At 48.5% G+C, this 21,954-nt stretch overlaps 1 protein-coding gene across 3 annotated transcripts in view; it reads left to right on the forward strand.

The window, feature by feature from the left end:
- LOC145349275 (arfaptin-2-like) overlaps window positions 1-21,954 on the forward strand; it is a 66,997-nt gene that overhangs the window by 23,476 nt on the left and 21,567 nt on the right. The window contains exons 1-2 of one of the 3 annotated variants that reach the window (XM_080197786.1): window positions 3,814-3,935; window positions 17,996-18,103. In XM_080197786.1, coding sequence (XP_080053912.1) covers window positions 18,005-18,103 — 99 coding nt within the window. In that variant the 5' untranslated portion in view covers window positions 3,814-3,935; window positions 17,996-18,004. Of the gene's footprint in view, window positions 1-3,813; window positions 3,936-6,033; window positions 6,132-17,995; window positions 18,104-21,954 lie in introns of those variants that run through there. The other 2 variants (XM_080197787.1, XM_080197785.1) reach the window with 2 other exon arrangements.

Below are 21,954 nucleotides of genomic sequence, written 5' to 3' on the forward strand. Positions count from 1 at the left end.
AACGACATCTTTGAGTGCATTGTGAGCCAGGCTTCCTGCCTGGTCCATTGCAACATCGTCAGCTTCCGGGAGATCCAGAACGCTGTGTACCCTCTGCTGCCACCCGGGGAACTGGCCAACACGCCGTGTCAGAGCGGACAAAGACTGTGATCAAGTAAAACTATACAAAATTCTGAAAAACCAATTCCATCTGAAGTCCAGGAACATGATCACCATCGACAAGGCACATTGTCCACAAATCCTCTTTCGTTCGGGTCCCAAAGTCCCGATGGCACATCGTCCCAGAGACTCCTTTAGCAGTCTGGTGAGCTCTGCCCCCACATCCACTGGAATACTGGACATGTCCAATCCTAAATCTCTCTCTTTTTCTCTCTCTCTCTCTCTCTCTCGCTCCAGTTTCCTGTCCTTTCTGGTTATATCGCACAAACTGTAATATAGCCTCTGTTTTATTCTCAGGTCTGTTTCGATACCAGGATCTGTTCAAAGCCTATCGAACAGAAATATCCCCAGAGACTCCTTTCACTGACCCCCTTAAACGGCCTGGTGGGCTCTGGCAAGACCGTGGCGCTGGGTCTTGACCAGTTTCCTTGTCTGCCATTCTCTACCCTTTCCAACTGTTTAATTCACACAGTAACACAGTCTCTGTTCTATTCTCAGAAACCTGCTTCAATCCGTCATCAGTTCCTTTAGAATGAACCTTGCTTGGTTACTCTTTACAGGAATTCTGTGCTCTGAACTGCCAAACATAAACCACAGACTGACCCAACCCCACTGCAATTCTCTTCCTATTTACCCATTGCCTCTTAGCTGTTTGTTGCTATGGCAGCCCCAGGTCATATTGGTATTGAAACATTATGACATCATCATCAGGAAACTAATTAACCCCCTTTCAAAAACCTCCAAAATCCACATTCTTGAAGGAATATCCCATCATAAGAAAATAATGCTCTTCAAAGTATATGTGTCATAAGTAAAAGAAGGAACTTATATTGTTGTAAAGAATTATCATAAGGCAGATTATTAGGAGCCTTAAATGGGTATTTTTTGGAGTGGCAGGCAGTGTCTGGGGGCGTTCCCACAGGGATCAGTGTTTGGGTTCCAGCTATTCGCAACATACATCAATGATTTGGATAAGGAACCAAATGTAATGTTCCCAAGTTTGCTGATGACACAAAACTTGGTGGGAATGTGAGAGGTGAGGAGGATATTAAGAGGGCTTCAGAGTGATCTAGACAAGTTGTGTGAGTGGGCAAATCCATGGTAGGTGCGGTACAGCATGGCTAAATGTAAAATGACCCACTTCAAATATGAGAACAGAGTGGCAGAGTATTATTTAAATGGTGATAGACTGGGAAATGTTTTAAAGTTTTAGTGTTACAAGTAGACTTACATTAACATTGCAATGAAGTTACTGTGAAAATCCCCTAGTCGCCACACTCTGGTGCCTGTTCAGGTTCACTGAGGGAGAATTTAGCATTGCCAATGCACCTAACCACACCTTTTGGACTGTGGGGGAAAACTGGAGCACCCGGAAGAAACCCACGCAGAAACGGGGAGAACATGCAGATTCCACACAGACAGTAACCCAAGCTGGGAATCAAACTTGGGTCCCAGGCATTGTGAGGCAGCAGTGCTAACCACTGTGTCACCGTGCTGCCTATGTTGATGTACAAAGAGACCTAGGTGTCCTTGTACACCAATCACTGAAAGCAAACGTACAGCTACAGCAAGCGGTTAGGAGGCAAGTGGTATGTTGTCCTTCACTGCAAGAGGATTTGAGTTCAGAAGCAAGGATGTGTTACTGTAGCTGTACAGCACCTTGGTGAGACCACGCCAGGAGTATTGTGCACAGTTTTGGCCTCTTTATCGAAGAAAGGATATTATTGTCGTCGAGGGAGTGTGGCGAGGGTTCACCAGACTGATTCCTGGGGTGACAGGATTGCTGTATGAGGAGTGATTGCATCAACTGGGCCTGTAGTTCACCTGGAATGTAGAAGAATGAGACGGGATCTCATAGAAATGAATAAAATCCTGATGGGACTGGACAAGCTGGATACAGGAAGAATGTTCCTGATGTTGGGGAAGGGCAGAACCAGGGGTAACAATCGAAGAATAAGGGGTAAGTCATTCAGGGCTGAGATGAGGAAGAAATTCCTCACTCAGAGAATTGTGAACCTGTGGAATTCTCTCCCACAGAAAGCTGTTGGGACCAGTTTGTTAGATATGTTCAAGAGGGAGCTGGACATGGCCCTTGTGCCTAAAGGGATGAAGGAGGATGGAGAGAAAGTGGGAGTGGGATACTGACAGTGCCTGATCACCCATGATCATATTGAATGGTGGTGCAGGCTCGAAGGGTCGAATTGCCTGCTCCTGTTCCTATTTTCTCTGTCCGTGTTTGGGCTGCACAGCAAGGTGCAGTCACTGATACTTTGTTCTTCATTTTAGCTTCAGCTGCCCTTGCACCATTCACCCCTCAGCCCACTGTGGGGGTCGCCCGCTCAGCCCCCCTCTGGAGGTGACCCAGTCTTCCTGCCGGCAGGGTGCTGTGTAGGTGGTGGTGTGAGCAGAGATTGTTTCCAGTGTCTGAGTGGCCCAGATGTTTGCTGTTTGTCTAGTTTATTTGGGGTTGCAGCCATTACAAGCTCCGGCGCACTGCTGGCCTGCTGTGGCCATTTGCGAATGTAAGAATTTGTTTTTGAGTTCCAAAGTTCAGTGGATATTTGCCACGCCCCTTAACTCCATTCACACACGGTGCTGTCTGCCAGTGCTGGGTACTGCCTGGAGATTGTTAATGTTAAACCAGTTCCTTAAGATCTTTCTGTCCGGAGGAGTCAACACAGTAAGAAGTCTCTTAACACCAGGTTAAAGTCCAACAGGTTTATTTGGTAGCACGAGCTTTCAGAGCACTGCTCATTCATCAGGTGAGTGGGAGTTCTATTCACAAACAGGGCATATAAAAACACAAACTCAATTTACAAAATAATGGTTGGAATGCGAGTCTTTATGGATAATCAAGTCTTAAAGGTCCAGACAATGTGAGTGGAGAGAGGGTTAAGCACAGGTTGAAGAGATGTGTATTGTCTCCAGACAGGACAGTTAGCGAGATTTTGCATTCCTAGGCAAGTTGTGGGGGTTACAGATAGTGTGATGTGAACCCAAGATCCCGTCCTCATGTGTGCGGAACTTGGCTATCAGTCTCTGCTCAGCGACTCTGCGCTGTCGTGTGTTGTGAAGACTACCTTGGAGAACGCTTACCCGAAGGTCAGAGGCCGAATGCCTGTAACCACTGAAGTGTTCCCCAACAGGAAGGGAACAGTCTTGCCTGGTGATTGTCGAGCGGTGTTCATTCATCCCTTGTTGCAGCGTCTGCTGATAGCCAAGTTCCGCACACGAGGATGGCCTCAACCGGGATCTTGGATTCATGTCACACTATCTGAAAACTAATGGCTTGTGCTACGAAATAAACCTGTTGTACTTTAACCTGGTGTTGTGAGACTTCTTACTGTGTTTACCCCAGTCCAATGCCGGCATCTCCACGTGCGGATGAATCTCCAGGGATCAGTGAAGGAGGGAGGGGGTGGATCTCTGGGAACTCAGTGTGGGATCAGTGGAGAAGGTGCTTGGTGTTAGTGGGTAGAGTTGTTTTTTGGGGATTGCTAGCTGCTGCAGAAAGTGCTGATTTTTACACCTTTTATTGATCACGGTGAGAGTGGTGTGTAGCAATGTTTCCTTTCATTGAGCAAACTGTCAGCAGCTGCTGCTCCTGTTGTAAGTCTGACGGTCTGTGCTGGTGACGTGGCTCTGTGGCTGTGTGTGTGAGAGCGTTGGTGTGAAGCCAGGAACTGTGTGTGTGGAATGGAGTCCGAGTGCTTCAGCAGAGACAAACCATGGAATTGATGTGGTGAACAGTGCAGCTGCGACATTGCTGCTTCCAGGTGTGGAGAGTGTGTGTGAGTGACAGAGAATGCTGAGGGCTAGACGGAGACCTTCATTCAAAGTGATGCCTCCCCAGTCAAGTTGTAACTATCCAGAAACACTCAGCTCTACGGTTTCCCCTCCCCCTCCCTGCTCGCTTCCCCGCTCCCCCCCCCCCAACCGCTTGCTCCCACTTGCCCCCCCTCCCCCTCTCCCCTTCCTCCTTGCCTCCGCCCCCTACCTAGTTATCCAGGCACCTGCCCACCTACCAAACACCTAGCAGGACAGTCCATGACATTCAGCACAAAATCACCCAGCGCGGAAAAAAAGATATGTGAACTTAGATTTGAGTAGTGCCTTTCATATATATAGATGATCTGGAGGAGGGAACCGAGTGTATGGTGTTGAAGTTTGCTGATGACACCAAGATTGGTGGAACGGCAAATTGTGCGGAGGGTGTGGAGAGTCTACAGAAGGATCTAGATAGGCTGGGCGAATGGGCCAGGAAATGGCAAATGGAATTTAATGTTGGCAAGTGCGAGGTGGTCCACTTTGGTAGGAATAATGGTAGGAAGGACTATTACTTACGTGGTGAAATGGTGCAGAGGGACCTCGGGGTCCTTGTGCATGAGTCGCAAAAACCCAGCCTGCAGGTGCAGCAGGTGGTCAGGAAGGCGAATGGGATGCTGGCCTTCATAGCGAGGGGGATTGAATATAAAAGTAGGGAGGTCTTGCTGCAGCTGTATAGGGCATTGGTGAGGCCGCAGCTGGAGTACTGTGTGCAGTTTTGGGTGCCGTACTTACGCAAGGATATTTTGGCCTTGGAGGGAGTGCAGAGGAGGTTCACTAGGCTGATACCGGAGTTGAGGGGGTTGAACTATGAGGAGAGGCTGAATAAATTAGGCTTGTACTCATTAGAGTTTAGAAGAATGAGGGGAGATCTCATTGAGACGTATAAGATGATGAATGGGATGGATAGGATAGAGGTGGAGAGACTCTTCCCGCTCAGAAAGGACAGTAGGACTAGGGGGCACAGCCTCAAGATAAAGGGGGGTGCGGTTTAGAACGGAGTTGAGGAGGAACTTCTTCACTCAAAGGGTGGTGAATCTCTGGAATTCTCTGCCCGTTGAAGTGGTGGGGGCTGCCTCACTAAATGTATTTAAGACGCGGGTTGATAGGTTTTTGATAAGCGAGGGGATTAAGGGTTATGGGGAGAAAGCGGGAATGTGGAACTGAGACACGACAGATCAGCCATGATCTTATTGAATGGCGGGGCAGGCTCGAAGGGCTAGATGGCCTACTCCTGCTCCTATTTCTTATGTTCTTATATCCCAGGAATCAATACTGTCAGTGAATAACTTTTAAATGTAGTTATCACTGGACGATATGAAACACAACTTCCATTTTCCTCGGCGCTGACCCCCTGACGGTGCGGCGCCCCCTCGGCGCTGACCCCCTGACGGTGCGGCGCCCCCTCGGCGCTGACCCCCCTGACGGTGCGGCGCCCCCTCGGCGCTGACCCCCCTGACGGTGCGGCGCCCCCTCGGCGCTGACCCCCCTGACGGTGCGGCGCCCCCTCGGCGCTGACCCCCTGACGGTGCGGCGCCCCCTCGGCGCTGACCCCCTGACGGTGCGGCGCCCCCTCGGCGCTGACCCCCTGACGGTGCGGCGCCCCCTCGGCGCTGACCCCCTGACGGTGCGGCGCCCCCTCGGCGCTGACCCCCTGACGGTGCGGCGCCCCCTCGGCGCTGACCCCCTGACGGTGCGGCGCCCCCTCGGCGCTGACCCCCTGACGGTGCGGCGCCCCCTCGGCGCTGACCCCCTGACGGTGCGGCGCCCCCTCGGCGCTGACCCCCGGTTCAGTGGTGTGGAAGTTGGTGATGTTGAATCTGTTTGTAATCAGTGTGGCCGCTCGGTACAGTTAGCTCTGCAATGCATTCCAGCTCCATTAGGTCAAGGCTGAGCAGGGATGTGGCGACTGTGGGTGTGTCCATGGATTTACTGATCAGACAGATTAAAAGCTTTATGTGAGCAGGAGCCTGATTACATAGCAGGGGCAAGTTTGAATCTGTCACCTGATCAGGCAGGTTTAGAATGATTGGAGAATTCTGTCTGCTAAAACCTACTCTGAACATTGGAGAATGAGAGTCAGGTTTCACAGGAACAGTCAGCTTTCTGTGTTACAATCCCTCTTTGACCCAGGGCCCGAGGCTCAGGTATTACTGCAGCTGTTGTGTTAAAAGCATTGTTGCGATTCATAGAATCATACAGTGCAGAAAAGGCCCTTTGGCCTGTCGACCCTGCACCGGCATGCTTGCTTTTCGTAATTTGAGCTCGAGTCATAAAAGTTTACAGCGTGGGAACAGGCCCTTTGGCCCAACTTGTCCATGCCGCCCTTTTTTTTTAAAACCCTTAAACTAATCCCAATTGCCTGCATTTGGCCCATATCCCTCTGTACCCATCGTGTCCATGTAACTATCTAAATGCTTTTTAAAAGGCAAAGTTGTACCTGCTTCTACTACTACCTCTGGCAGCTTGTTCCAGACACTCACCATCCTCTGTGTGAAACAGTTGCCCCTCTGGACCCTTTTGTATCTCTCCCCTCTCACCTTAAACCTATGCCCTCTAATTTTAGACTCCCCTATCTTTGGGAAAAGATATTGACTATCTAGCTGATCTGTGCCCCTCATCATTTTATAGACCTCTATAAGATCACCCCTCAAACTCCTCTGCTCCAGGAAAAAAGAGTCCCAGTCTGTCCAACCTCTCCTTATAACCCAATCCATCAAGTCCCGGTAGATTCTCTCTGCACTCTTTTCCTAATTTAATAATAACCTTTCTATAATAGACCAGAATTGCACACAGTATTCCAAGTGTGGCCTTACCGATGTCTTGTACAACTTCAACAAGACGTCCCAACTCCTGTATTCAATGTTCTGACCAATGAAACCAAGCATGCTGAATGCCTTCTTCACCACTCTGTCCACCTGTGCTTCCACTTTCAAGGAGCTATGGACCTGTACCCCTAGATGTGTGTTGCAGAACAAAATATCTAACCCTGTGCTCTACCTGTCCTGGGAGTGTTTGATGGGGACAGTGTAGAGGGAGCTTTATTCTCTATGTATCTAACCCAGTGCTGTACCTGTCCTGGGAGTGTTTGATGGGGACAGTGTAGAGGGAGCTTTATTCTCTATGTATCTAACCCAGTGCTGTATCAGTCCTGTAAGTGTTTGATGGGGACAGTACAGAGGGAGCTTTCTCTTTGGTTTAGAACATAGAAAAACTACAGCACAAATAGGCCCTTCGGCCCACAAGTTGCACTGATCATATCTCTACCTACTAGGCTTACTTATAACCCTCAATCCTATTAAGTCCCATGTACTCATCCACAAGTCTCTTAAAAGACCCTATCGAATTTGCCTCCACTACTACTGACGGCAGCTGATTCCAGTCACTCACCACCCTCTGAGTGAAAAACTTACCCCTGACACCTCCTCTGTACCTACTCCCCATACCTTAAACCTGTGTCCTCTTGTAGCAACCATTTCAGCCCTGGGAAAAAGCCTCTGAGAATCCACCCGATCTATATCTCTCAACATCTTATAAACCTCTATCAGGTCACCCCTCATCCTTCGTCTCTCCAAGGAGAAAAGATCAAGCTCCCCCAACCTATCCTCATAAGACATGCCACCCAATCCAGGCAACATCCTTGTAAATCTCCTTTGCACCCTTTCAATGGCTTCCACATCCTTCCTGTAATGAGGCGACCAGAACTGAGCACCGTACTCCAAGTGGGGTCTGACCAGGGTCTTATAAAGTTGCAGCATTACCTCCCGACTCCTAAACTCAATCCCTCGATTGATGAAGGCCAGTACACCGTACACCTTCTTAACCACATCCTGTACCTGGGAGGCCGATTTAAGAGTCCTATGGACCCAGACCCCAAGGTCCTTCTGATCCCCAACACTGCTAAGAGTCTTACCCTTGATATTATACTCCTCCATCCCATTTGACCTGCCAAAATGGACCACTACACGTTTATCTGGGTTGAAGTCCATCTGCCACTTCTCCGCCCAGTCTTGCATCCTATCTGCGTCACGCTTCTTCTTCTGACATCCCTCCAGACTATCCACAACACCACCAACCTTCGTGTCATCAGCAAACTTACCAACCTGTCCCATTACATGTATTAGCATACATGTTGAGGCCTACCTGATATACTGCAGGAAAGGATACAAACAAATGCTCTAGTTGGACCAACGTGCGGCACAGGCTTGGAGGGCCGAAGGGCTTGTTTCCTATGCTGTACTGTTCTTTGTTCCGAGGCATGGTACATTGAGGAGACCATGCGGACGCTACAACAACGGACGAATGAACACCGCTTCACGATCACCAGGCAAGACTGTTCTCTTCCTGTTGGCGAACACTTCAGCGGTCACGGGCATTCTGCCTCTGATCTTAGGGTAAGCGTTCTCCAAGGCGGGCTTCACGACACACGACAGCGCAGAGTCGCTGAGCAGAAACTGATAGCCAAGTTCCCCACATATGAGGACAGCCTCAACCGGCATCTTGGGTTCATGTCAAACCACCTGTAACTCCCATGACTTGCCTGGGTTTGCAAAACCTCACTAACTGTCCTGTCTGGAGACAATACACATCTCTTTAACCCATGCTTAATGCAATCTCCACTCACTGCATCTTTAAGACTTGATTAGCTGTAAAGACTCGCATTCTAATCAGTATTCTGTAAACTGAGTGTGTGCCTTTATATACGCTGTTTGTGATCAGAACTCCCCACTCACCTGACGAAGGAGCAGTGCTCTGAAAGCTAGTGGCATTTGCTACCAAATAAACCTGTTGGACTTTTAACCTGGTGTTGTGAGACTTGTTACTGTGAACACCGCTAGTCACAGCCTTCCATTCAGAAAAGCACCCCTCGACTGCTACCCTCTGTCTTCTATGGCAAGCCAGTTCTGTATTCATGTTGCCAAGTTCTCCTCTGATCCTGTGTGACTTCACCTTTTGTACCAGTCTCCCATGAGGTACCTTGTCGATGGCTTTACTGAAGTACATAAGAACATAAGAAATAGGAGCAGGAGTAGGCCATCTAGCCCTTCGAGCCTGCCCCGCCATTCAATAAGATCATGGCTGATCTGTTGTGGCTCAGTTCCACTTTCCCGCCCTCTCCCCATAACCCTTAATCCCCTCTCTCATCCACTGCCTTTCCCTCATCTATCATGTATTCAAGAGGCAACTGGATTTAGCACCTGGGGTGAATGGGACCGAAGGTTATGGAGAGAAAACAGGATTAGGCTGTTGAGTTGGACAATCAGCTGAGATTGTAATGAATGCAGTAAAAAGTCTGACAACACCAGGTTTTAATCCAACCGATTTATTTGATAGTAAACGCACAAGCTTTCGGGGTTAGTCCCTTCGTCAGGTGAATGGAGAGTTCTGGCTTCAGACAGAGCATATAAAGCACAGACTGTTTAGAGATTACTGATTAGAATGCGAATCCTTACACCTAACCTGCTGTTCAAGACCTGAAGTGGTTGATAATGTGAGTGGAAGGAGCACTGATCACAGGTTAAAGAGATGTGTATTGTCTCCAGACAGTACAGTAAGTGAGGTTTTGCAAACCCAGGCAAGTCACGGGGGTTACAGATAGTGCGACATGAACCCAAGATCCCTGTTGAGACCGTCCTCATGTGTGCGGAACTTGGGTATCAGTCTCTGTTCAGCGACTCTGCGCTGTCGTGTGTCGTGAAGGCCACCTTGGAGAATGCTTACCCGAAGGTCAGAGGCTGACCTAAGAGGAAGGAATCCAATTGGACTCCGGAAGGCCGCTGCCCTCGACTGGACTTGTATGCCCAAACCATTAGGAGGTGCGTTAACACCAGATTCATCAGCCGCACTCACAAGACAGCCCCGAACATCACCCAAGCACAACGCAACGCCATCCACGCTCTCAAGACAAACCGCAACATTGTCATCAAACCAGCAGACAAAGGAGGGGCCATCGTCATACTGAACAGAACGGATTACTGTAAAGAAGTGTACCGACAACTAAACAACGAGGAACGCTACAGACAATTACCCACAGATCCGACCAAAGAACACACTCGTCAACTCAACAATCTGATCAAGACCTTTGATCCGGACCTTCAGAGCACCCTCCGTGCTCTCATTCCACGTACTCCCCGCATTGGAGATCTCTACTGCCTCCCAAAGATACACGAGGCAAACACACCTGGCCGTCCCATTGTATCGGGCAATGGAACTCTGTGTGAGAACCTCTCTGGCTACGTCGAGGGCACCCTGAAACCCATTGTACAAAGAACCCCCAGCTTTTGTCGCGACACTACGGACTTCCTACTGAAACTCAGCACACACGGAGCAGTTGAACCAGGGACACTCCTCGTCACAATGGATGTCTCAGCGCTCTACACCAACATCCCCCACAACGATGGCATTGCTGCGACTGCCTCAGTACTCAATGCTGACAACTGCCAGTTTCCAGATGCAATTTTACAACTCATCCGCTTTATCCTGGACCACAATGTCTTCACCTTCAACAACCAGTTTTTCATCCAGACACATGGAACAGCCATGGGGACCAAATTTGCACCTCAATATGCCAATATCTTCATGCACAGGTTCGAACAAGACTTCTTCACTGCACAGAATCTTCAACCATTGCTATACACTAGATACATCGATGACATTTTCTTCCTTTGGCCTCATGGTGAACAATCATTGAAACAACTATATGATGATATCAACAAATTCCACCCCACCATCAAACTCACCATGGACTATTCCCCAGAATCAGTTGCATTCTTGGACACACGCATCTCCATTAAGGACGGTCACCTCAGCACCTCACTGTACCGCAAGCCCACAGACAATCTCACAATGCTTCACTTCTCCAGTTTCCACCCTAAACATGTTAAAGAAGCCATTCCCTATGGACAAGCCCTCCGTATACACAGGATTTGCTCAGATGAGGAGGATCGTGACAGACACCTCCAGACCCTGAAAGATGCCTTCATAAGAACAGGATATGGTGCTCGACTCATAGATCAGCAGTTCCGATGCGCCACAGCGAAAAACCGCACCGATCTCAGAAGGCAAACACGGGACACGGTGGACAGAGTACCCTTCGTCGTCCAGTACTTCCCCGGAGCGGAGAAGCTACGGCATCTTCTCCGGAGTCTTCAACGTATCATTGATGAAGACGAACATCTCGCCAGGGCTATCCCCACACCCCCACTTCTTGCCTTCAGACAACCATACAACCTCAAACAGACCATTGTTCACAGCAAACTACCCAGCCTTCAGGAGAACAGTGACCACAATACCACACAACCCTGCCACAACAACTTCTGCAAGACATGCCAGATCATCGACATAGATACCATCATCACACGTGAGAATTCCATCCACCAGGTACATGGTAAATACTCTTGCAACTTGGCCAACATTGTCTACCTGATACGTTGCAGGAAAGGATGTCCCGAAGCATGGTACATTGGGCAGACCATGCAGACGCTACGACAACGGATGAATGAACATCGCTCGACAATCACCAGGCAAGACTGTTCCCTTCCTGTTGGCGAACACTTCAGTGGTCATGGGCATTCAGCCTCTGACCTTCGGGTAAGCATTCTCCAAGGCGGCCTACACGACACACGACAGCGCAGAGTCGCTGAGCAGAGACTGATACCCAAGTTCCGCACACATGAGGACGGTCTCAACAGGGATCTTGGGTTCATGTCGCACTATCTGTAACCCCCGTGACTTGCCTGGGTTTGCAAAACCTCACTTACTGTACTGTCTGGAGACAATACACATCTCTTTAAACTGTGATCAGTGCTCCTTCCACTCACATTATCAACCACTTCAGGTCTTGAACAGCAGGTTAGGTGTAAGGATTCGCATTCTAATCAGTAATCTCTAAACAGTCTGTGCTTTATATGCTCTGTCTGAGGCCAGAACTCTCCATTCACCTGACGAAGGGACTAACCCCGAAAGCTTGTGCGTTTACTATCAAATAAATCGGTTGGATTAAAACCTGGTGTTGTCAGACTTTTTACTGTTTACGTCAGTCCAACGCCGGCATACCCACATCATTGTAATGAATGGCAGAGCAGGCTCGAAGGGCTGAATGGCCTGCTGCTGCTCCCATCTTCAATGTTTCTATGTTTCTATCTTTGTCATTTCCTCGAAAAACTTGATCAAGTTAATGAGGCACGACATCTCCTTCACACAACCGTGCTATCACTAATAAGTCCATTTGTTTCTAAATGTGAGTAAATCCTGTCCCTAAAAGATCTTTTCTAATAATTCCCCTACCACTAACGTAAAGCTCACTATTATCCCTGCTGCCCTTCTTAAACAATGGAACAACATTGGCTCCAGGTGAAGTTCCAGCAGACTGGAGAATAGCCAATGAGGAGACAAAAATTTCTGTCACGGCTTCAGGTCCATTCAAGAGTCTGACAGCAGCAGGAAAGAAGCTGTTCTTGAGTGGATTGGTGTGTGTCCTCAGACTTTTGTACCTTTTTCCTGATGGAAGAGAGAATGTCCGGGGTATGTGGGGTCCCTAGTTGCGCCGACTGCTTTTCCGAGGCAGCGGGAGTATAGACATTGTCAATGGATGGGAGGCTGATTTAACTGATGGACTGGGCTTTGTTCGCAATCCTTTGTCATTTCTTGCGATCTTGGGCAGAGCAGGAACCATACCAAGCTGTGATACATAAAACCAGAAAGAATGCTTTCTATGGTGCATCTGTAAAAGTTGGTAGGAGTCTGAGTGGACATATCAAATTTGCTTAGTCTTCTGAGAAAGGAGAGGTGCTGGTGGGGCTTGCTTAACAATAGTGTCAGCATGGGGGAATCAGGACAGTTCATTGGTGATCTGGACACCTAAAATCCTGAAGCTCTCGACCATTTCTACTTTGGTCCCATTGATGTAACGGGCATGTTCTCCTTTATGCTTCCTGAAGTTGATGACTATCCCCTTCATTTTGTTGACATTGAGGGAGAGGTTATTGTTGCTGCACCAATTCACCAGATTTTCGATCTCATTTCTGTACTCTGTCTCATCATTGTTTGAGATCCGACACACTACGCTAGCATGCTCTATCTAACCCTGTGCTGTACTTGTCCTGGGAGTGTTTGATGGTAAGAAGTCTCATAGGTTTATTTGGTAGCAAACACCACTAGCTTTCGGGGCGCTGCTCCTTCGTCAGATAAGTGGGAGTTCTGGTCACAAACAGGGCATATAAAGGCACAAACTCAATTTACAAAATAATAGTTGGAATGTGAGTCTTTACAGATAATCAAGTCTTAAAGGTACAGACAGTGTGAGCAGAGAGAGGGTTAAGCACAGGTTAAAGAGATGTGTATTGTCCCCAGCCAGGACAGTTAGTGAGATTTTGCAAACCCAGGCAAATTGTGGGGGTTACAGATGGTGCGACATGAACCCAAGATCCCGGTTGAGACTGTCCTCGTGTGCAGAACTTGGCTATCAGTCTCTGCTCAGCGACTCTGCGCTGTCGTATGTGGTGAAGGCAGCCTTAGAGAATGCTTACCCGAAGATCAGAGGCTGAACGCCCGTGACCGCTGAAGTGTTCCCCGATTGGACAAGAACACTCTTACTTGGTGATTGTCGAGCGATGTTCATTCATCGTTGTCGTAGTGTCTGCATGGCCTCCCCAATGTACCATGCCTCAGGACATCCATTCCTGCAGCGTATCAGGTAGACAACGTTGGCTGAGTTGCAAGAGTGTGTGCCGTGTACCTGGTGGATGGTGTTCTCACGTGTGATGATGGCATCCATGTCGATGATCCGGCATGTCTTGCAGAGGTTGCTGTGGCAGGGTTGTGTAGTGTTGTGGTCACTGTTCTCCTGAAGGCTGGGTAGTTTGCTGTGGACAATGGTCTGTTTGAGGTTGTGCGATTGTTTGAAGGCAAGAAGTGGGGGTGTGGGGAATGGCCCTGGCGAGATGTTTGTCTTCTTCAATGATATGTTGAAGGCTCTGGAGAAGATGTCGTAGCTTCTCCGCTCCGGGGAAGCACTGGATAACGAAGGGTACTCTGTCCACCGTGTCCCGTGTTTGATGGGACAGGGTGGTGGGAGCTTTACTCTGTATCCAACCCTGTGCTGTATCTGTCTCGGGAGTGTGTGATGGGGACGGTGCAGAAGGAGCTTTATGCTATATCTAACCCCATGTTGTACCTGTCCTGGGAGTGTTTAATGGAGTGGAGATGCTGGCGTCGGGCTGGGGTAAACACAGTAAGAAGTCTCACAACTCCTGTTTAAAGTCCAACAGGTTTATTTGGTAGAAAAAGCCACACAAAAGGCGGCTTTTGCTCCCAAATAAACCTGTTGGACTTCAACCTGGTGTTGTGAGACTTCTTTACTGCGTTTAACGAAGTCATGATGTGGAGATGCCAGCATTGGAAAGAGTGTGGAGGGAGCTGTTTCCGGCAGCTGCTCACCAGTGTCCTTGGTGATTTTAGGAAGGTCGCCTAATACATGAAGCAAGCTGCCATCTACTGGTCAGTATTGGATGGTTTACTAAGTGTCTGGGTAACTTGGGGCAGAATCTTGCCGCAAGAATTGGCAAAATGGTCAGGACCTGACTGAAATCCGGTGTGTATCCCACTTCTCTGACTGTATCTCAATCATTGGCATCTCCACCCCAGCCCCTTCCCACTCTCTAACTCCCCGGGGGCCCCCTGTAAATACTGATACACTCCCCGGGGATCCCTCTATAAATACTGACACACTCCCCAGAGACCCCCTGTAAATACTGACACACTCCCCGGGGATCCCCCTATAAATACTGACACACTCCCCAGAGACCCCCTGTAAATACTGACACACTCCCCGGGGATCCCTCTGTAAATACTGACACACTCCCCAGAGACCCCCTGTAAATACTGACACACTCCCCAGAGACCCCCTGTAAATACTGACACACTCCCCGGGGATCCCCTGTAAATACTGACACACTCCCCAGGGACCCCCTGTAAATACTGACACACTCCCCGGGGACCCCCTGTAAGTACTGACTTTCCTGTCACAGCCCCTGTGAAGTTACAATGCAACATTTGCCATTAGAAACACTATAGTGCAGAAAGAGGCTATTTGGCCCATCGAGTCTACACCGACCGCAATCCCACCTAGGCCCTAACCCCATATACCTACCCCATATACCTACCCAGTAATGCCTCTAAACTATGCATCTCAGGATGCTAAGGAGCAATTTTAGCACAGCCAATCAACCTAATCTGTACACCTTTTGGACTGTGGGAGGAAACCCACGCAGACACGAGGAGAATGTGCAGACTCCACACAAACAGTGACCCAAGCCAGGAATCGGACCCAGGACCCTGGAGCTGTGAAACAACAGTGCTACCCACTGTGCTACCGTGTTGCCCTAACCCACTGTGCTACCGATGCATTATCCCCCGTCAGCACCAAGTGCTGATTGAACTTTCCCTTTGGCGCTGTTATTATCAGCATTGAGCTTTGGAAATGGTTGTAATTCTAATTGAGTGTTGTCAGTGGGAGTGAGTTCACACTGCCTGCACTGGTATGGCGACTGGATGGTGTTATTGGAGTTTTGTAGAATTCTGCTTGACAAGTTACAGCAGCGAGCGAGAGCTGAATGCAAGCTCTGATATGTTTCACAGTCACGCTGTTACCTGCTGTCTGCCTGTGTGGATCTCAGTCTCTGCACATTCATGCTTCCTCCCGTAGTTTGTGAACTCCCAAAACTCAAACTCTGATTCCCTCACACTGTCCCAACCACCTCCCTCTTCTCCCCCTGTTTCCCCTCTTACTCTGTCCTACCTATGGTCCATTCACAGCAGTTTTTTATGCAATGGAGTGATATTGAGTGACTTGTTCGGCCATTCCAAGAGTGAACTACAATTCAGTGGGTCTTTATTTTATTAATTTATGGGATGTGGGTGTCGCTGGCTAGACCAGCATTTATTGCCTATCCATAATTGCCCCTTGAGAGCTGGTGGTGAGCTGCCTTCGTGAACCACTGAAGTCTCTGAGGTGTAGGTATACCCGTGGTGCTGTTAGGGAGGGAGTTCCAGGATTTTCAGCCAGTGACAGTGAAGGGATGATGATATATTTCCAAGGCAGGATGGTGAGCGACTTGGAGGGGAACCTCCAGGGGGTGGTATCTCCTGGAGGTGGTGATCATCCACTCTGCATTCTGGCTGAAGATTGCTGCGAATGCTTTAGCTTTATCTTTTGGTCTAATGTGCTGGGCTCCTCCACCATTGAGGATGGGAATATTGGTGGAGCTTCCTCCAGTGAGTTGTTTGATTGTCCACCACCATTCATGGCTGGAAGTGGAAGGACTGCAGAGCTTAGATCTGGTCTGTTGATTATGGGATCGATTAGCTGTCTATTGCTGTTTTTTCCATTTGGTATGCAGTGTCCTGTGTTGGAACTTCATTTTTAAATATTCCTGGTACTGCTTCTGGCGTGCCTCCTGCACTCTTCATTGAACCAGGGTTGATGCCCTGGTTTGATGGTAATGGTTGAGTGGGGGATATACCGGGCCATGAGGTTACAGACTGTGCTGAGTACAATTCCACTGCTGTTGATGGCCCACAGCACCTCCTGGATGCCCAGTCTGGAGTTGTTAGATCGGTTCGATGTCTGTCCCATTTAACACGGTGATTGTGACACACAACATGATGGAGGGTATTCTCAACGTGAAGGTGGGACTTTGTCTCCCCAAAGACTCTCCTCCTGATACTGTCATGGAGAGACTCGTGTGTGACAGGTAGGATGAGGTTCTTGTATGTTTTCCCCTCTTGGTTCCCTCACCGCTTGCTGCAGTCCCAGTTGAACAGTGATGTCCTTCAGGACCTGGCCAGCTCGGTCCATCATGCTGCTACGGAACCACTCTTGGTGATGGACATTATGTGTCGTCACCGCCCTCAGTGCTTCCTCCAAGCGTTGTTCAATATGGAGGATTACTGATTCATCAGCTGAAGGGGGGACAGTATGTGGTAACCAGTAAGAGGTTTCCTTGCCCATGTTTAACCTGTAGCCATGAGACTTCATGGGGTCCAGATTTGATGTTAAGGACTCCCAGGGCAACTCCCTCCTGACTGTAAACCACCGTACTGCCACCTCTGCTGGGTCTTCCTGCTGATAGGGACAGGGCATATCCAGGGATGGGGAGGATGGTATCTGGGGAATTATCTGTAAGGTTTTGTTTTCAGTGCCGGGTGATTCACCTGCTTTCATTCGGTATTGACTTGCTTTAGCATTTCAATACAACTGCGTGGCTTGCTCAGCCATTTCAAAGTCACCCACTTTGCAGTGGGTCTGAAACCATGTGCAGGCCAGACTGAGTAAGAATGGCTGATTTCACTCGCTGAAGGAAATAAGAGACAGTGCTCCCTGGTAATTGACTCTTCCACCCTGGGACAAAGCTTCTAACTATTCACCTTCAGGGAACAGGAAGGGCTGTTCCATTTGCTGTATACTTTCCTTCTGCAGTAAACCTTTTCAGATTGCATCACCTCACATTTGCCCAGGTTCAATTCCATCTGCCTGGGGGGGGTTTCATGCACACTGACCCCGTGACCCCGGGGGAGGGAGGTGGGGGTTCAGGGGTACTGAGCAAAGGTCAGATATTGAATTAATTTCAGCAGCAGTTCTGGTGTGATTGGAACTCCCGGTCACCGGGCTGTCGAGTGAGAGAAGCATGAATTAAGTTGAGCTCTAGTTTCTGTTTGAGCAGCCCACGTCACTCATTTACTGATATTGGCAAATGTGGCAATTGTTTTGTGCATAGTGCGATCCCGTCAGAGCTGATGAAATTGAATCATGTTTTTTTCATTTATTTGTGGGACATGGGCATTGCTGGCTGGCCAGCATTGATTGCCCATTCCTAGTTGCGGTTGAGAAGGTGAGGTGGTGTTTGGTGTGAGGGAGGCATGCTGACCTGGTTCTGGGCTGAACTGTGCACCAAGGGATCTTTAATCTTTAACCTCCAGAACTGTAAGACTTGTTTTCTCTGTTTTCCAACAGATCTGAACAATGACAGACGGGATCATGGGAAAGGCAGCCACAATGGAAATTGCCATAAACAGTAACGGTGACACGGCTGGTTTACCAGAGGACGATAGTTTAGAGCAGGTAACATCACCTCCCAGCGTGCTGAACAGGGAACAGCCCAGAATTAATATAAACGGCTCTCTGGCAATCTGAATGTCGGGGAGAATGTAGTTCACAACATACTTCAGTCACTCTTACAAAGCAAATTCTCCACACCAACCTCTCACAGCACCCCGGGGTCAACTGTGATGTCCATCTGTTGGACAATGTTACCCTTCCTGTAAATGGAGAGTCTGCACATTCTCCCCATGTCTGCGTGGGTGCTCTGGTTTCTTCCCACAGTCTGAAAGAGGTGCTGGTTAGGGTATATTAGCCATATTAAATTCTCCCTCTGTGTACCCGAACAGGTGCCAGAGTGTGGCGACTAGGGGATTTTTACAGTAACTTTATTGCAGTGTTAATGTAAGCCTACTTATGACACTAAATAAAATTTTAAACTTTAAGTTTAGACAATATGGGCAAATACCTTGCATGTTCAGTGCAATGTGGATGAATGTGAAATTACCCACTTTGACCAGAGAAACAATAGCAGAGTATTATTTAAATGGTGACAAATTGGGAAATGTTGCACAAAGGAAGCTGGATCCCCCCTTGTCCACAACAGTGTTACAATCCAGCTGATACTAAGCAAGTCAGACCTTAGGGTGGAACCCGGTTTAATAGATCTATCCTTTTGATTTTTTGTTTGGAAATGTGGGGGCAGCTACTGAACAGTTACAGGAGTCAGCTGATGAACCTTTAACTACCTTTACAGATTTATAAGGATTATATAAATGGCAAAATCTATCTTATACACTTATGTTCTCAGTGAGCACTGTTACGGTGCGGATTGATCTCTGTTACCTCACTTTGTAATCTGATGTGTGTTTGGGAAGGTGTTAACTGTTAGAACATAAGAACATAAGAAATAGGAGCAGGAGTAGGCCATCTAGCCCCGCCATTCAATAAGATCATGGCTGATCTGTCGTGGCTCAGTTCCACTTTCCCGCCCTCTCCCCATAACCCTTAATCCCCTTGCTTATCAAAAACCCATCAACCCGCGTCTTAAAAATATTTAGCGAGGCAGCCTCCACCACTTCAACGGGCAGAGAATTCCAGAGATTCACCACCCTTTGAGTGAAGAAGTTCCTCCTCAACTCCGTTCTAAACCGCACCCCCCCCCCCCCCCTTTATCTTGAGGCTGTGCCCCCTAGTCCTACTGTCCTTTCTGAGTGGGAAGAGTCTCTCCACCTCTATCCTATCCATCCCATTCATCATCTTATATGTCTCAATGAGATCTCCCCTCATTCTTCTAAACTCTAACGAGTACAAGCCTAGTTTATTCAGCCTCTCCTCATAGCTCAACCCCCTCAACTCCGGTATCAGCCTAGTAAACCTCCTCTGCACACCCTCTAAGGCCAAAATATCCTTGCGTAAGTGCGGCGACCAAAACTGCACACAGTACTCCAGCTGCGGCCTCACCAGTGCCCTATACAGCTGCAGCGAGACCTCCCTACTTTTATATTCAATCCCCCTCGCTATGAAGGCCAGCATCCCATTCGCCTTCCTGACCACCTGCTGCACCTGCAGGCTGGGTTTTTGCGACTCATGCACAAGGACCCCGAGGTCCCTCTGCACCGTCGCCTGCTGCAGTTTTTTGCCACGTAAGTAATAATCCTTCCTACCATTATTCCTACCAAAGTGGACCACCTCACACTTGCCAACATTAAATTCCATTTGCCAGTTCCTGGCCCATTCGCCCAACCTATCTAGATCCTTCTGCAGACTCTCCACACCCTCCGCGCAATTTGCCGTTCCACCAATCTTGGTGTCATCAGCAAATTTCGACACCCTGCACTCGGTTCCCTCCTCCAGATCATCTATATAAATGGTAAATAGCTGAGGCCCCGGCACCGACCCCTGGGGCACTCCACTAGTCACCAACCGCCAATCCGAATAGCACCCATTAACCCCCCACTCTGGTAGGAAGGACTATTACTTACGGGGCGAAAAACTGCAGCAGGCGACGGTGCAGAGGGACCTCGGGGTCCTTGTGCATGAGTCGCAAAAACCCAGCCTGCAGGTGCAGCAGGTGGTCAGGAAGGTGAATGGGATGCTGGCCTTCATAGCGAGGGGGATTGAATATAAAAGTAGGGAGGTCTTGCTGCAGCTGTATAGGGCATTGGTGAGGCCGCAGCTGGAGTACTGTGTGCAGTTTTGGGCGCCGTACTTACGCAAGGATATTTTGGCCTTGGAGGGAGTGCAGAGGAGGTTTACTAGGCTGATGCCGGAGTTGAGGGGGTTGAACTATGAGGAGAGGCTGAATAAACTAGGCTTGTACTCGTTAGAGTTTAGAAGAATTAGGGGAGACGCGGGTTGATGGGTTTTTGATAAGAGAGGGGATTAAGGGTTATGGGGAGAGAGCGGGAATGTGGAACTGAGCCACTTCAGATCAGCCATGATCTTATTGAATGGCGGGGCAGGCTCGAAGGGCTGGATGGCCTACTCCTGCTCCTATTTCTTATGTTCTTATGTGAGTATTCTTAGGACATATCTGAAGCTGACAGCGTTAAAAACTTTCACTTGATCTAACTTTTTTAAAATTTTATTCCAATCCAATCAAGTCAAATTAAAGCCAATTCAGAGTCCCATCAAGTTGGGACATTCCCGATCCGAGCTGACAAGACAGAGCTCTCACCTCTCCTGTCTTGGGCTTGATCTACATGATCTAAGCTGATTGGGGGAGGTGTAGCTCCTCCTCCAAAGCTTGATCTAATTTGCATCTTAGCCAAAAGGCCGAGATGCAGCTTTAAAAAATTGCTTCAAATGAAGCTGAAATGTAACCTAATGGCTCCAACCAAGTACAGCATGTCCATACTACACTTGACCTTAGCCACCTTTCACTTGATCTAACTGCTTCAGTTGATCTGGCCCTGTCCCTAGGGATGTTCCTCTGAGATGGCTGTTGCTTTGGCCTTTATACCTCTGATGACCTCGTAATTTTCTTACACCACGATTGGTCTGAGGTTGTCAACACAGCAAATTCAAATCTGATAGACTCTTCATAGCTGACTGTCTTGCATTTTAATAGTCTATCAGTTTAAAAAAAAAGCCTGTTACCAAGGCAACCCTGATGTTTGGTCCACGAGACCAATGTTGCAAATGTCGCAGTTCCCAGTGTTATCACTCTGTGTGTGGTGTCTTCTGACATGTTGATTTCTTTTCTCCCTCCCACCTTGGGTCCTCCATCGCTCCATCTTTTCATTTCCTCTCCTGCTGCCTCCAGTCTGTGTGCACTCTGCACCCAAGCACTGATCTCACACCCAGCTTTTAATGGAGCCACACACGGTTTTCTTTCCCTCCAGCATTTTTACAATTCTTTACAAACATTCTTTATATCTTTACAAACACATTGTTGCATAAGGTTAAATCTGATGGGATCCAGGGTGAGGTATCTAAATGGATACAAAATTGGCTTCTTCACAGAAACCAGAGGGTGGTTGACGAGGGTTGTTTTTCAAACTGGAGGCCTGTGACCAGCGGTGTGCCTCAGGGATCAGTGCTGGGCCCACTGTTGTCATTTATATTAATGATTTGGATGAGAATATAGGGGACATGGTTAGTAAGTTTGCAGACGACGCCAAGATTGGTGGCATAGTGGACAGTGAAGAAAGTTATCTCTAACTGCAAACAGGATCTTGATCAATTGGGCCAGTGGGCTGATGAATGGCAGATGGAGTTTAATTTAGACAAATGCGAGGTAATGCATTTTGGTAGATTGAACCAGGGCAAGACTTACTCAGTTAATGGTAGGGCGTTGGGGAGAGTTACAGAACAAAGGGAACTAGGGATATATGTTCAAAGCTCCTTGAAAGTGGAGTCACAGGTTGGAC

Source organism: Carcharhinus amblyrhynchos, chromosome 10 (genome assembly GCF_965287045.1).
Source record: "Carcharhinus amblyrhynchos chromosome 10, sCarAmb.v2.hapA, whole genome shotgun sequence".
NCBI classification, from domain to species: Eukaryota; Metazoa; Chordata; class Chondrichthyes; order Carcharhiniformes; family Carcharhinidae; genus Carcharhinus; species Carcharhinus amblyrhynchos.